Here is a 15,422-nt window from a genome sequence, read left to right as displayed (position 1 = left end):
AACATGGAGATCTGGGAACGAGAGAAGTTGGTGCGAGAAAATTTTCGGCCAAAATATCTGTTTCTAAGCTGTACTCTCGTTCAAGAAAGTTAGATTAGCAATATCAGTGAAAACAATTTGCTCTCACGAGTGGTTTCGTGATAACTTTCGTTCATAATCTTCGATTTGCAGATGTTGTCATGGTTCCCTTGTAAACTAAAGAAGTTCCGTGAACTCCAAATTCGGAAAACTGAGCCCACGAAAAATACGTCGATGTTTTACGTGATATCAATGTTAATTTGGTTTCTAAGATATTTGTGATCAAAAGCTAAACAGAGATGGACGGAGAGTGCCTTTCTGTTACCGTGGTAGACAGAGTGGCGAAGCTGGACACTCTTGGCGGATATGTATTTTTGGTGTTTTTGTTGTGCCTTCTGGTTGGATTCATCCTTGGCCTTCTGTTAGCTCGTTGTATTCTACGAGAATTAGAGGTAGGCTATACGATTTTAGTTATGTTATTGCCCACAATACTTAAATGTTATTGTACTTGAAATAATTTGTTTTATTCTGTGTCATTTTCTATGTATTTGAATTTCACTATTTGCATTGCTTTCATGCAAGATCAGACGAATTTGTAACTACATGTAAGCTTAAAATTAATTGCGTATTTCACCTGGTCTGCGGTTTATTGTAATAATTGACATCTAAATAATTGTGTGTTATATTCACCATGCCCCTCAGCTTGTATGTATTGTGTTTGGGAGCAGTACCTTCAAGCCTGTCTGGTTTATATCTCATCCTCTTTTTCCCATGGGGAGCATAGGGCTTCCACAGTTGCCTTCTACCTCTGTCAGTCTTGAGCCGCTCTTTAGGCCTAGTGCACCAACTCATGGTGATCTCCATTAGCTCTTTTTGGATGCTTTTGTGCCACATGATTCTCGGTCTGCCACAGTTCCGTGTGCCTAATGTGGGTTCCAATCCACAAATGTGTGACATGCTATGTTCTTCTCACCCGCCTTGGCGTATGACGCGATCACAAACCCACTTCTGGTGTCTTCTCGTAATGGTGGTGTTGATAGGCTCTTGACTGGTTAGGCAGTAATTAGAGTGCCTTTGGTTCTTTGAGTCAAATATATTTTCCAACCTAAAATAATTCTAGTTTCTCCTGAAGGCCTTTTGTCTTGATCAACTGACCATTGGTTCAATTCTTGTAGGGAATGATTTTGATTTGTATACAGCTTGTGCTAGACTTTTTTATGCAGTTAAATGCAATTTAACAGGGTTTAAACAACAAGGAACGCACGTCTTGCCTTCATGGTTATCAGTGTTTAGATCTGCACATGCGGCAGGATTCCATGTGTTCCTGGGCCACTTAAGGCATTGTGGTAGTTTTGCATTGAGTCAGTGTCTTCCATAAGCATCTGAATCTCAAGCCCAGGGACTCTGCTCAGAGGTTGTTTCCCCAGAGTCCCTTGTCCTTCCCTATCTTTCCACTGTTTTATCACTGTGATGATTGCCTGCTTTTCTCCCTTCCACATGGGGGCTCATGACTGGGTTGTCAGGATTTGCCAGCCATCGGAATGGTCTCCATCGAGCTAGATGATAGTGAAAGCTCCTGGATTCCTCAGGCACCCAACCTCCACTTTGCGAGGCAGTTGTTAATGTGGGGAATCAGTGATAACATTTACGGCTGTGTGAATGATTTCATGAACTGTTGTGTATATAAATTATTTTTTTGTCACATTTTCTTTAGGAGCAATACTCTCTAAGGAGAAGCAAGTCTGAATCTGCCGCAATTCTAATTGAAGTAGAAAATGAGGCACATGTGCAAGATACATCTGGAAAGGTAAACTCCTCTTCATTTTGTACATAATTAAGAACAGCTCCTTAGAACTGGTGGTTCCTTATCTAACTATAATCCACAGAGTACAAAATAATGCAAAACAAGAAGAAATGCCCCACTATTTGTACTTTAGGATCTACAGTAAAACAGGTTGATTGTATCTTCCAAAGGCAGGGGTTTCATTAATGTTTTCAGCAGAAGAACAACTGGTTTTCCCAGCAGGCAAAGCTTTTTAACTAAACTGCTTGATAAGAAAAACTTCCTGCTCCTTTTATTCTTCATTAACAGCATCCAAGAGTTTAGAAAAGGGGTGTAAGTACTATGTGTAAGAGGTACTTTTTTCAGTAAAAGGTATACAAATTAAAGGCCTTTTCTGTCAGAATGGTATACAAAAGGATAGTGTTAACCCCAGGGTATATCCCTCTTAAAGTTAAGAGTACTAATTGTACTATTTAAATGAGACTACATGTACTCACCCTTGTTTTCTAACTTTTAAAAACAATCATTAGCTAAAGATCACCACTGTATTGTATTTCTTTCATTATTTTTATTCTTAACCAGAAAATGGGAAGTAACAGGATTGCGCCAATGCCTTTGCCAGCCAAGAACACAGCTGAGGTTGCCATAGAAATGGAACCAACTCATCTTAGCACTGGCAGTCTTCATAGTCAGTCAGCATGGACAGGAGAAAATGACAATAATCAGCAATCAGTTGTTGATGCTCTGAGCAAACCTTCTGGGTAAGGGTCCTTCAGGATCCTTAAGGGTACATCTACATGACTGTATAGTACCAGATTGTAAAGTCCAAGTGACCAATAATCAACGTGCCAGCAACATTTCTCAGAATTAATTTAAAGTGAAAAAAGGAGAGCATGAGTCTGACTGACAAAATCTGACAGGCTTGCAGATTGTTGACATAATAGCATATTGATAGCCACAGCATAATTATTCAATGTAATAAGCCATCCTCTTTTTGGTAAATGTTGTCCTCTGGATCATGTAAATGTCATTTCAATATTTGGATCTAAAGGAACTTTAGGAAATTTTATCACTGTGGACATGTTGTCTGTATCCAATGAGCTTTTGGGGTATTTTGCAGGGATACATGTACAGTGTTTCACAATACTGTGCTATAGTTAATTTGTATTATAATCAGGAGTTTCGGTAATGTTTTCAGCCTGAAGGCAACTGGTTTTCACAGGCAGGCAAAGCTTTTTGAATGGAACTTGAAACCCTTGATAATTTATGTTAGATGTTTTTTTTTTTCCTAGAGAAGAGATGGAAGTTGAGCTTCAAAAGCAGGATTTCAAAGCCATTGAGAACATGGAAACCAGTCTCAGACTCCAGAAGAATGAGGTGTGTGTTCATTGTCACAGAATGTTGAAAAACGTTTTTAGTACTCTGTCTCTACTGCAAGGCTAATCCAAGCAATGACATGATTGCTGGAAAATCTATTACTGTCATGATTTTTGCAGCAACAGTAATGTACAGAATTGCACAGTCAAATTGCTGCAGCATCTTTCAATAACACATGAACTCTGAAGTTCACAACCTAACTAATGATTACATTTTTGGCTGCGGTCAATCATTATGATGACAACCAATAAACCTTCGAAAAAAAGAAACAAACAAATTTAATGGAAATCTACTGACCATAACCCACAGAAATGACCTTTTTAACCCTTTGAAGTAAACTTCCTTTTTCCTTGAGACATCTTCTAAGATGATTGATGGCATTGAAACACAAAACCATTAAACCATTAATTGAGCAAGTTCACCTGTTATTGAAAAGTGCAGTAATGTCACAATTGTAGAAACTTTACCCTGGTTATGATGAAAAGAAGATTAATTTTGTGAAGGATTTGATTTAATCACTGATTTGTTGTGAACATTCTGTAGACATTCCTGCAGTTGTTAAAGATGATTCTGAGCTTCTTAGTGAGTAAATCCAGAATAAGTGGAGGATTTCGAAGAGATTCTCTTGCAAAGTATGAGCAGGTGAGACATATGATGTTCAGCATATATGTTACTTAGCTTAGGTCAGTTCTTGCAAATTATTATCAACCAGCTACATCATCTAAAGTTTATTTATAAAATGTGGTATTACATTTTTCTCCTGGTATTTGTATTCACCTGTAGCTTGGAGAACACTGAATATGTGTAAAAGTGAAAAGTGAAATGAGTTTTCAGAGACATTGGAGGTCACAATTATGTGCATATCCTAGGCAGTTGCAAAAACACAACCTGAAAAAAATTTAGACTTTAAGGTTCAAGCCTTAATTATTTCTTCAGGATTTACTTTTGTAACTGCCTACATTATTTACCACATATGTATTCATTTGCAAGAAATCATTTCTTTTGTTTAATACAGGCAATCGAAGACATAGACAGCAATGCAAAGGAGGAAATGAAAGCTGAAGAACAGGTAATATATACAATGGTCATGCCACTCAAGATTACTATTACCAGGTAGTACAACAGGCCAGCAGTGCACCAAACCTCTTCAGTTACACAACCCTATACACACATTGCATGCCTACAATATATAGAGGAATTTTTTCATACTTTTGGCCCACAATACCTGCAATTAGGACTAACAGCTGCCTATTGGCCCTTTAATTTTCACCTATTGGACCCTCTACATGTAGTGGGTGCGTAGTATGGTGCTGCTTGCTGTACATGAAAAATGTACCAAACCACAGGCCTACAATGTGCGCAAAGGGCTAACAGCTACTAAGCCCACTGCAGTTACTGCTGCACCTTTTACGTACAGTGGGCAATTATTATTAGATAACTTTGTGATAATCAAAAAGTTAGGCAAATGATCTGTTATGCCACACAGTATATTACCACTTATAGCATGGTGCTCTAGTGAATTAAAGAAAATGTTATCAATTAGAGTTGCGGAATTTTTGATAATTTCTTCAAGAGTATCAACAAAGTGCATCAATATCAAACCAGACTGGTGAGTAAGATTTCATACTATCTGCCAAAAGCGAGGACTAATTACGGCAAATTTAACATTCGTTTTTTCGGTGCTAAAGTTTGGAATTCCATTGATGACTCACTTAAATCTAAGAGTCGTGCTTGTTTCAAAAATCTCTTAAAAGAATTGATTATCTCCAACTAATGACTGGTACATTGATGTACTTTAATTTTTCATTTTTTTGTGTGCACATTCATTTTTTTCTTTTTCGTTCTCTGTATGTGTGTCTGTGTGTGTGTGTGTGTGTGTGTGTGTGTGTGTGTGAATGAAATCGTGTCCTGTTTTTTTTTTGTTTTGTTTTGTTTTTTTTCATATATTCTGTAACTTTATTGCAATATTTTTTCCACTTGGCCCAGCCCCTTAGCTCGATTAGCCTTAGCTATTTCTAAGTGGCTGTGCTCTGTTTTTCATTGTTATTTTTTCACATTGCATTTATTTATTTTTATTGTAAAATTTTTCTGGGCACGAAATAAAGATTGTTGTTGTTGTTGTATTATGCTGCTTTCTGTGCAGGAAAAATCAAAAGAATGAATGAAAGCCGGTGAAATTTTTGTCTATAATGATCTTAAGTTCTTGTTTGAAACTGAGTTTTTTCTCAATCCAAAGGAGCTGAGAAACACCATTGTAGATCCAGTGGAACTTGATCAAGCAATAGAGAGTCTTCATTCCAAGTACTCCAAGAAAATGGTGAATATTACATGCATACTCTGTATTCATAAATGATGATTGTTCAGACAGTCTTACAATAACTGTGAATGTGATTGTTTCCTTTACCTACCCATAACAATTAAATACAGTATGTAGTGTACTGCATTTAATTTATCTTTCTCATGATAAATATGTCTTTACTAGTGTACAAGTTTTAAAAGATGGTGATGGTTATTGAGCAATGTTCTCTGCCATAGTACTTATTTGCTAATCATTTACCTCTGTGTGCATCATCAACAGACCTCAGAGAGAATGGAACTTCAGGATAAATTAAGAACAGATCTCTTGCAGAACACAGAACTCTCGGAAGAAGAGGTGAGTTACACTTTTAAGGCCTTATAAACAACTATTAATATATATTAAGTATTCATAAACCAGTAGTAAAATTTTTATATCCTTTTACCCAAAATAGTGAAGATTCTTAATATATCCTGAGCCCTGCAACAGCTAGACTACATTTTGTAACACCATGCATCTTGCAACATAACTCCACAATTTCTTATCCTCCCAAAAACTCAAACCCCGGGGGGGGGGGGGGGGGGTACTTTGGGAATTTCTGGGTGGGGATGTGCCGCTGGGACCCTGGAACCCTTAGCCTATACCAGAGCTAGTTCAGCTGAATTTTGCTAATCTATACGAGAGTAAAATCCCCAAATCTATTGACACTGTTGAGACTGATTTGCGTAAATTTAAACTTGCGGTTTGATTTTTTTATATTTTTGAGTGGCAATTCCTGGTTTCCTTACTCTAGGTAAAATCTTCAACCAACCAGTCAGTTTTGCGAAAAATGATACCCTATTCTAGACCCAAATGCTCTGATTTATATACCTTATCCTAGATATATATCCTATCCTATCCTAGACATATATATCCTAGTATATACTGTTTGAAAACCATACCCTTTGCAGCGGTACATACCTATATAGCCCATATATGGCAGTGCCCCCCCCCCCTTCCCCAGGCTCAAACCAAATGTCCTTTCTTTTGTATTTTGTTTCTCCCTAATTTAACCCCTGATACCTGTAACTATGGATTTCTCAAACCAATTTTTGTTCCCTGTGAAGCTTTGAGAAATCAAAATTCCACTCCACTCGTGACTGGAAAACAGTCCCTGTGGCAATTACATATAACTGTAGTTACTTGCAGTTATGATGTATCACACTTTAACACATGCAGTGTAACCATAGTATGTATACATAAAAGCCCAAGAGCACTGTATGTTTGACTTACCAAAATGCTGGAATCTGATGCTCAGTTTTAATGTTGAAATTTTTCATCACTTGAAATTGCTGACAAATGTCCAAGATGAGAACAAAAGATAAAAGTTCATTCCTTTTTTGTACCTGTACTACAGGCAGAGCAGATTGTTGCCAAACTCATGATGAACATGGCTGCTGTAGATAGACGATTAGCTGAGGAGGCCAGTCGGCAAAATCTGGTAAGCTACAGACTTTAATGGTGTTTGACTCGAAAGTCAGTGAATGGCCAGGAAAATAGGGACCAGTGTAGATGATAGTTAGTCATGTTACTCTATCAAACAACAGCGTTTATATCAGTGGGTGGCTGGTTTCCAGGTTAAAATACTTTACATGATTTCTGTATTAATAATATACGTGAAAAAATTACTCGCTTCTGATTGGCTGAGAGCAGTGCAGTTCAAATGTAACACCAGTGCAAAAAGTGTAACACCAGTGAAAAAAGTGTAACACCAGTGCAAATTACACATCATAATTCTGGATTATGATTGGCTGAAAGACAATAGGAAATTTTCTAAGCCAATGATATTACATAAAATGGTGACAAAAATTTTGTGTGCAAACTTTGAGAAAAGTTCTCGAATGAGAAAAAATGGCTTCAAGAGAGGTCTTCCAGCACTTCCTCCATGCAAATGTTTTCATGTTTATAGTATTAATAAGTAATCACATGGTCTTTCTCATTCAATTTGGAATTTTCCCTTGATGCTATGAGTGAAATTGCTTGTTGTTGATATAATTCATCCACAAAATAACAAGTCTGGTACAGTTGTGGAGAACCAGGCTACAGGTGACCCAAAACTTGATGACATCCCTGATATATATGGAACATGTACACATGTGAAAAGCAGTGCATGAAATGGAACCAAAAACTTTTGACGGCCATCTCATAGCATGGAAAGATCAGAACATAAAATCTTAATGTCAACATTTCCCTGTTAAGAAGTCCTCATGTAAAAAAAAATAATATATAGATTTAGGCCAGCCTAAAAGCGTAGCTCCTGGGCCGGGTTGTTCAAAGCCCGATTAAGCTAACCCAGAAAAAGGTAGAATTTTGATTTGAGTTTTGTAACTTTGCGGTGAGGTTTCTGTATATTGTTTGGCCTTCTGTTTTGAGTTTTAATAATCACCATATACACAAAACAAAACAGCAAAACACATTTGTATAGAAGAAAAAGTTATAATTCGATTAACTTTTCAACCTGGGTTAGCGTAAACTGGCTTCCGAGCAATCCTGCCCTGTTTCCAACAAGCTAACCCAATATGAGCCCGCGATCCAATCGATAACCAGCGCTTGGTCAGTGGTCAACTTCAAGAAAACACGTGACCTCGAGGAGCTGTAAGCCTGAGCCCGCGATATGGTCACGTGATACTGGTCAGCGGATACCTTGTATTGACAGGTGTCAATTGATCATAACATGGATGTCCAATATCAAGGAAGTACACGGTAAACCAAGGCTGCATGTCTCTGTCAACCTATTATTTGGAGTATGGCCGCCATGTTGGGCAACTCCGCCGTCGCCGTCGTCGTCGTGCGTACGCGCCCACGAGCAATACCGCTAGCCATGATAACCATGAGAAAATCAACTGATGGGTTTCCTTTTCTTTCCCATATGAGTATGGGGCTCCGCTTGGCGGCCCCTCGGGCCGCCAGAGCTCCGCTACAAATAAATCACTTTATTTTAGTTTCAAGGTGTTTTAATAGCACTGAGCACTTTGCTAATTGCAGACATGATAAATGAAGAAACAAATATTGTATTTATATAAAACTGAACACTTGTTAAGAATCCCAGCTGCTTGGAGGCTGACCAGTTGGTTATTTACAAGACATGGAGGAGTTGAATCTGGGACCACCAAACACAAAGCCATCTAGTGGCAGAGAGAGGATTTGAAACAGAGACCTCTGGATTACAAATCCAGCAACCTAACCACTAGGCCATGTTGCCTTCATCTAACTTTTTTATCTGGTTGGTTTTTTATTTATTGGCTTGTTAGCAGGATAACACTGCTGCTTATTGACTGCTGTTTTATTACATAGGTTTTGCATGAAAGACTTGCTCGAAGACAAGCACTTGCTCAACAGAGAGCTGCTGATAATCAAGAGGTTAGTAAACTAATAAAAATAAGTTAATATTACGTTTTGTAAGGATTTCCACCACTGAGAAAACTTGTCATTGCCGTACATAATATTACAATAATATACAGATGATGTAACGATTTTTAACACCTTTGCTTTGTTTCATGAACTGATCAATGTTGATATATACTGTCGTAGTTAAAAGATCTTCAGATCTTTCTTGGACATCCTGGGCAGTCATTGGAAATCTTTCATCATCTTCATAATTGTTTGGAAAAAGGTGGAAAATGTTCTTGAAAGTTACTTTGAAGAACCTCTCAAACTACTTTAAAACATCTTCAGAAAAATGCTTGGAAATCCTTGAAAATCACTGAAATTTTCTTTTTTTGTGCTGTACACTTATGTAATGAACTAAATAATACATGGCCGCATGAGATATGAAATTTTTTGATCATCTCACATTAAACTCAGTACCTCATTCCTTTCATTGCCTTGCAATTGTGTTAAGCAATCAAAGAAAAATTCCATATCTCTCTAGGCCTTCATGTATTCCTTATATACTTGTATCAATAGTACTCGTTCTACTTGGTTTGTTTTCTTAAAGGACCATTGTGATATATTTTTAGGAAAAAGAGGATTTTGGTGAAAGGTTGAAGCTACCACAGAATAATTTGGATGTTCTATCCAAAAGAGGAAAGCTTCTGGAAGACCAAAAAGAGAGGTATTGGTGTTATTGAACTACACACTAAAGTACAAAAATTATCTAAACAAGATTTCAATCTCTAGAAAACTGCTCTTTGCTTGCAACCAGGTTTGGTAAAAAGAAAATCAAGACATCAATTTAGGCGGCAAGTATTCCTTTTCTCAAGGTTTTTCTATAGCTCTCTAGCTCAAAGCCAAGTGATGGAAAGATTGAAAGGCGAGAGTGCGTCGTTTCATCTTTACCATTGATCTGCTCCCTATTATCTCTGGAATTGGTTCTCAGAGTCTCTGTACAGTACATCTGCACTCATTTCTCCTCCTCCCCATTTTTCTTTGGAAGGGGGATGCAGACAGTAGCAGATGGCTCTGAGGAGAAGAGAGAGACTGATTAAATGTTAATTGATCTGAAAGAGAAAATCTGTGAAGAAAGTATGTGTTGATGTTTACTATTTTAAACTGTTATTGTATGTGTTTGATTCAAAGGATTATGGAGGAATATGAACAAGATCTTCGAGTCTTAGAAGAGAAACACCAACAAGGTTTGTACTCTTAAACACCATGCATCAACTTAAAACAATATGGTGTTACGCTAAAAGGGTTACAGTACTTACAATTACCTTTCAGTTTAGTCCTATACAGCCTAGTCCTTTCAATATTTGCCTTGTGATATCTCCTTGCCCTTTTTGAGGTTTTACTCACGGTTTCCAGTGTTGCCATGGTTCTCACTGTATTTTGAGATAAAAAAAGGTTGTTGTACCGTGCACATCATAAACTTAAATGTAAAATTACTTCCAGTATTTATTAGTGGATTATGACTGTTGTATGTTGTAAGGAGAAAATTATGTTATAAAACTTATGGAACATGCAAACCTAAACGTTATGAGTGATAATTGCATTTTCTTACAGCTATCCTTAAGAGTCAAAATGATTTGAATGAGAAACTGAAAAGAAAGCGGGAACAAAGAATGAGAAAACTAGAGATGGAACAAGCAGCAGAAAAGGAGGATTTTGAAAGAAAGGCAAGTAAATGACAAATGTGTGTTTGTGGATCCCTGAAGAACAAAGCCAAGGAACTGTGTTTGTTGCCGCATTTCTCATTTCTCTGTTTGTAATCCCATCTTCTGGATGACAAAAACTACAGTCTCTGTAGCTCAGGGTTGTTAAGAATTAGACTCCAGGGCTCCAAGGAAGAAAAAAACCGGACTCCAAGACAGGGTGCTAAGAAAACAGGGCTTACCCTTTAGGCGTGCACTACCTATGATGGACTACCCCGAAAGTCATTGTCACTAGCCCCCTAAAAGTGTGTTTCTTACAGTGCGTCTGTAATTTGAATTCCCGCCATTACTTCGCTTCCTGCTCCAAATATCGATAACCCCAATGTTTCTTTTTTTCTATGCTTGTACTTAGTTCACCTGGGTTCTTTTGCTTATGCTTGCGCCGGCTTAGGCTTGTGCTTATCTCAGAAGTGTGAACCAGTCTTAAAGCCTTCTAATGAACCCACTTCAAAAGCTAATCATTTTTTTCTCTGTGTGGTTATTATAGGCCAGCCAGTTGATCAGTGAAGGTGAAATGACAGCTGAAGACTTCCTGGAGTCAAGCCACAAACTGAGAGTGCAGCAACAAGTTGCAAGGGAAGAAGAGGAAGACAAGGCTGATGATTCAGAAGTACAGGAATTCAATAACCTCAGACAGGCAAGTTGTTGGATTAGGAAGTTAGCCTCCTGGGCTTGTCACCAACACATGACAAAGAGTTAACCTCGTTTTCAAGGGGGCGGGAAAAAGATAGACCCTGGGAATGAGGTTGGAGGAAGAGTGTCTGCGTTGGAGCTAAGTACAAGTTATTCAACAGTTATCATTTCCTTTCGTTTTAACTGTTTTCGATTGATTGCGAAGAATAATCACAAGAATATTTTGGTGTTGCATTTAACTAATGTACCCAATCACTGCAAACGTGTCGTTGATGCGAGTTTTTTCCACACTTGTTGTACGTTTTTTGCTTCGAGTGCAGGTTTGCTCGTTGCCTTATCTACCTGTGATCCCTAAATGGGTGTGGTTTTATGACAGTGCTGTCTGTGATTGGCAAATTTTCATAGTTTCCATTTCTTATCGCTCTATTAAAAAGAGCATGATAACTCGGAGGAATCCACAAGTTGTCATGTTGCCAGTATGCAATTCGGAGTGTGGATAGGAACCTCTTCGGGTACTAAACGGGAATTTGCAAAGTGAACTCCACTTCTTCACTCAGCCAAATTTTGACATCACTGAATACAGAGCGGGGTACGAGTCTTTCATTGCGGAATATCCGTTAATCTAACTAGACTGCTTTCTGTTTGTTGTCATGATTAAACTTCAGAAATTAGAAGAAAAGAGACAGCGAAATTTGCAGGAAAGAGAGGAAGCCTTGTTTGAACAGATTAGAAAGGAAGCGCATTTGTCGTCAAAGGAAGCTGAGAAACTGATGACTAAGCATTTGGAAGACCTCAAGGAGTCTAATGGTTTGTCTCCTTTCTATCACAGTAACTGTGATAATCTGTACGTGAAATAAATTGTTTATGGAGAAAGTGCAACTGCAACCACTTTTTTCGTAGTTGAAAGGCAACCTAAGTAAGTAAGGCCTAAGTCAAACGTCGATCGTCACATGAGACGAACTAAACTGAGCGAATTAGGTCATGATAAGTTCGATGTTTGCAACCCAGTTCGTCCGACTGAATTTGATCGACCAGCACGTTCTATCCGTACTCAAATTGCACTTTAGTTCGTCTCATGTGAAGTTAGACGTTTGACCTGGGCCTAAGTAGTTTCAGTTGTCATCACTAGTAGGTTTGATCCACTTTAAACTGCCAAGTACTTCTTCACAACTGCGAAAATATCATTAAGTAAACTGCAGTTTTGTTATTGTCGTTGCCGACCATCTGCATGATTTGATTGTTGGCATGTCACGCCTGTATACTTAGTTGTTACAAGTAGATAAATGCCACACGCGAAAATGAATGTGCTTGGTGCCTGACAGGATAAAGAACTGCTGCTCATAGATAACTTTTCATTGTATCTTAAGAGAGGAAGACCCGAGAGCGCGAGAGGCAGCGGGCAATGATTCAAGAAAAACTGGAAGAAAGAAAGAAGAGATGGGAGAGAGACATGGAAAGACAACAAGCCGAGCAGAGTCAGCTGGTCGCAGAACAAGAGAAAGCCATTAAACAAGTGTTGAACACTCAAGCGGGACTTGCTGAAGAGTACGTTTTTAAAACAGAAATGTGAACATATCCATTTTTATGCCGTGCCATAGAAAATACAGCCAATCAGAATACAGAAAGGCCGTTGTACACTTTAATGCCGTCATTGCATGCTACCTTCCCATCGTGCGCTGCGCGTATTCCGCACTGATTTTGTTGGCCACTGTATTTTCTATGGCGTGGCATAAAATAGTTAAGCAACGCTTTCTCTTGGTATACCATGGAATATCCCACAAGTCAGTTTTATTTTCTTGGTATACACACTCGCCGTTAATAGATTAACTAGTATATTCTCCAGAGCGATCTTACCATTGTCTACGGTTACTGCCTTATTTGAAATCTTATAGCGACTCTGTGGAGCTATTTAAGTATCTAAAGGAACGGTGAGGGAAAACAGGTTTATCATGACTACAACTTAATTGTGGACATTTCGGGTTTTTTTTTTTCTTCAGCTTACGCAAACAGGTGATGCTAGAACACGAACAAAACATGATAGCGCTAAACGACCATTTGCAGATGACCAGGCTGAGACAACAGAAAAGGTTTGTTTATACACTATTGTCCATGAACAGTGACATGTCCGTCACTGATTGTGTTCCTGTTTTAACTGCGGTAACCCCCACAGCAGTCACTGCCTCTCACAGCATATTGCCAAAGAAAAGCTCAACTGAACGCGCATTCAGATTGGTCTTCTTTCTAGCTGTTATCTAAATTTTCCTGTAACGTAGAGATTCTTTCCACTAACGTGTTCGAAGTTTTATCCCCATAGATTGGAGCAACGCCTTGCAACCCGCCGAGCTAGACTTGCTGAACTAAGGCAACAAATGGAAAAAGAGCGAGAAGAGCAATCCCAGAATGACCCTGAGGCCATGAAAACCCTCACAAGGGTTCAGGTTAGGAGACTGCATTACAAGACTTTGTAATGTCTATCCTGTTTTTCTGAAGATGTTTCGGTAGGTACTGATAAAGCGATAATAACATTTTGTTCTTTCAAAACAGAACATCGAATATCAAGCTGAAGTGAAGAAAATCGAGGCTGAACATCAAGCTGCTTTAGAAGACTTGAGAAGGTGAATTATAGTGTTAAGAAAGAATCCACCGGAAGTTCGAGTAACAAGTGGACAAAAACTTTGTACCAAGATTATGTACATCATTTCGCAAACTTTTTGTGCGACTAAGTTAAATGTCTTCTCAAAAAAAAGAATCGTTTCTAACCACACCATATGTCAAAAACTAAAATTATTCTTGTACAAGGTGTTTGTCGATTAATAGCTGAAATTACTCGATTTCCTATCGGATTTCGTCTTAATCTTTTTAACGTTTTGGCGTTACTTCCGTTGTCACTTAAGCGTTTGCTGAGCTTGGTGTCTGATTCAACAAGCTCATTAACCGTGCTTAAACCAATCAGAGCGAGGATGATGTCCTTCGGCTAATCAGTTGCAATCATTTTTCCTGCACTTTGTTTCAGAATTTCCTGCACTTTCAGAATTCTAAGCGATGCGGGCTGGCCTTTCTTCTCTTTACCTCTCTACTTTGTTGTACTGTTTTTTGTTGAGGAACGAAGACCAAACTCAAGAGAGCGGTAAAAATCGAGCCTAGGTTTGAAACGACCTCGTAAATATGACTAAAATTGTTCAATTGTTTCCTAGCTTCCATCCTTTGTTTCATTGTCATTTTCTCCTCCCTCCTTCACTTTATTCCTTCCTTTCTTTCTTTCTTTCTTTCCCCTCTCTCACACCGCTGCCCAGCCTGCATCATCTTCTCCCTACCCTACTCTTCCCTTCCTCTCTTCCTCTCTTCCTCTCTTCCTCTCTTCCTCTCTTCCTCTCTTCCTCTCTTCCTCTCTTCCTCACTCCTTTTTCTCCCTGTCTCATTTCTTCCCATAATTGCATTACCTTCCCTCTTTCCGTCCATCCCTCCCTCTTTCCCTCCATTCCTTCTTTCCTATTCTGTCCTTTCTTTTCTCCATGCATTGGAAAAGCTAATTTTGAATTTGACGCGCGTATGATTTTCAAACACTTGAAGGAAATGTGTACATATGCATACATTTCCATTTGATGATCCAGGTTCATTCAAGGGGTTTCCATTGTGTATTTCCCAGTGCTTCTCAGTGTTGGTGATATCTGTTAAAATAACTTGCCCGTTCTTACATCTTAGACGTTTGGCGGCCGAAACAGACGAAGCTTTAAAAGAACAAGATGAGAGACTTGGAAAAATCTTGGCTAAATTGCAGGTGAGCGTAGTTAGTAAGACCACAAAACCACAAACAAACCAGACATTTTAAAACACTGCTGTAGCCTTGTCTTGTAATTCACGGCCAGGCTTTGTTTGCCTAACTATTCTAGCTCATGTGTAGCAAGTCTGTTGAATTGCTTCTCACATTGTTTCATCCAATCACTAACATAAAACTTACTCTGTCGTTTTATAGCTCAATCAGTCTTCAAGCACAGTCTGACATTTTTGGTTGCTTCAAGTCTTATTCTAACTTTGTAGCTGTCGTCCATGGTGTCTTCCCGTTATTTCACGTAGTTACTACTGTTTTTGCTTTCGTTGTTATTTTTGTTGGTTGGATACACTCTAATATTTAGCCACCTCTTTTACCCAACGATGTTTCGTATTAATGTCGTCTTATTGTCTTTAG

The 15,422-nt window shown here is 38.5% G+C and overlaps 1 protein-coding gene across 1 annotated transcript in view; it reads left to right on the top strand.

The window, feature by feature from the left end:
- Nucleotides 1-17: 17 nt before the first annotated feature.
- Nucleotides 18-15,422, top strand: part of LOC110066309 (uncharacterized) — a 23,573-nt gene continuing 8,168 nt past the window's right edge. The window contains exons 1-20 of the mRNA XM_089295068.1: nt 18-470; nt 1,733-1,825; nt 2,384-2,562; nt 3,094-3,178; nt 3,722-3,820; nt 4,194-4,247; nt 5,415-5,495; nt 5,757-5,831; nt 6,871-6,954; nt 8,808-8,873; nt 9,473-9,567; nt 10,032-10,087; nt 10,455-10,567; nt 11,091-11,240; nt 11,902-12,043; nt 12,604-12,781; nt 13,234-13,323; nt 13,551-13,674; nt 13,781-13,851; nt 14,939-15,014. Coding sequence (XP_089151194.1) covers nt 318-470; nt 1,733-1,825; nt 2,384-2,562; nt 3,094-3,178; nt 3,722-3,820; nt 4,194-4,247; nt 5,415-5,495; nt 5,757-5,831; nt 6,871-6,954; nt 8,808-8,873; nt 9,473-9,567; nt 10,032-10,087; nt 10,455-10,567; nt 11,091-11,240; nt 11,902-12,043; nt 12,604-12,781; nt 13,234-13,323; nt 13,551-13,674; nt 13,781-13,851; nt 14,939-15,014 — 2,064 coding nt within the window. The 5' untranslated portion in view covers nt 18-317. The remainder of the gene's footprint in view (nt 471-1,732; nt 1,826-2,383; nt 2,563-3,093; nt 3,179-3,721; nt 3,821-4,193; nt 4,248-5,414; nt 5,496-5,756; nt 5,832-6,870; nt 6,955-8,807; nt 8,874-9,472; nt 9,568-10,031; nt 10,088-10,454; nt 10,568-11,090; nt 11,241-11,901; nt 12,044-12,603; nt 12,782-13,233; nt 13,324-13,550; nt 13,675-13,780; nt 13,852-14,938; nt 15,015-15,422) is intronic.

This window comes from Orbicella faveolata, unplaced genomic scaffold, assembly GCF_042242905.1.
Source record: "Orbicella faveolata isolate gen_17 unplaced genomic scaffold, um_ofav_v1 contig_1, whole genome shotgun sequence".
NCBI lineage: Eukaryota > Metazoa > Cnidaria > Anthozoa > Scleractinia > Merulinidae > Orbicella > Orbicella faveolata.
This window is presented reverse-complemented; position numbering and strand designations above follow the sequence as displayed.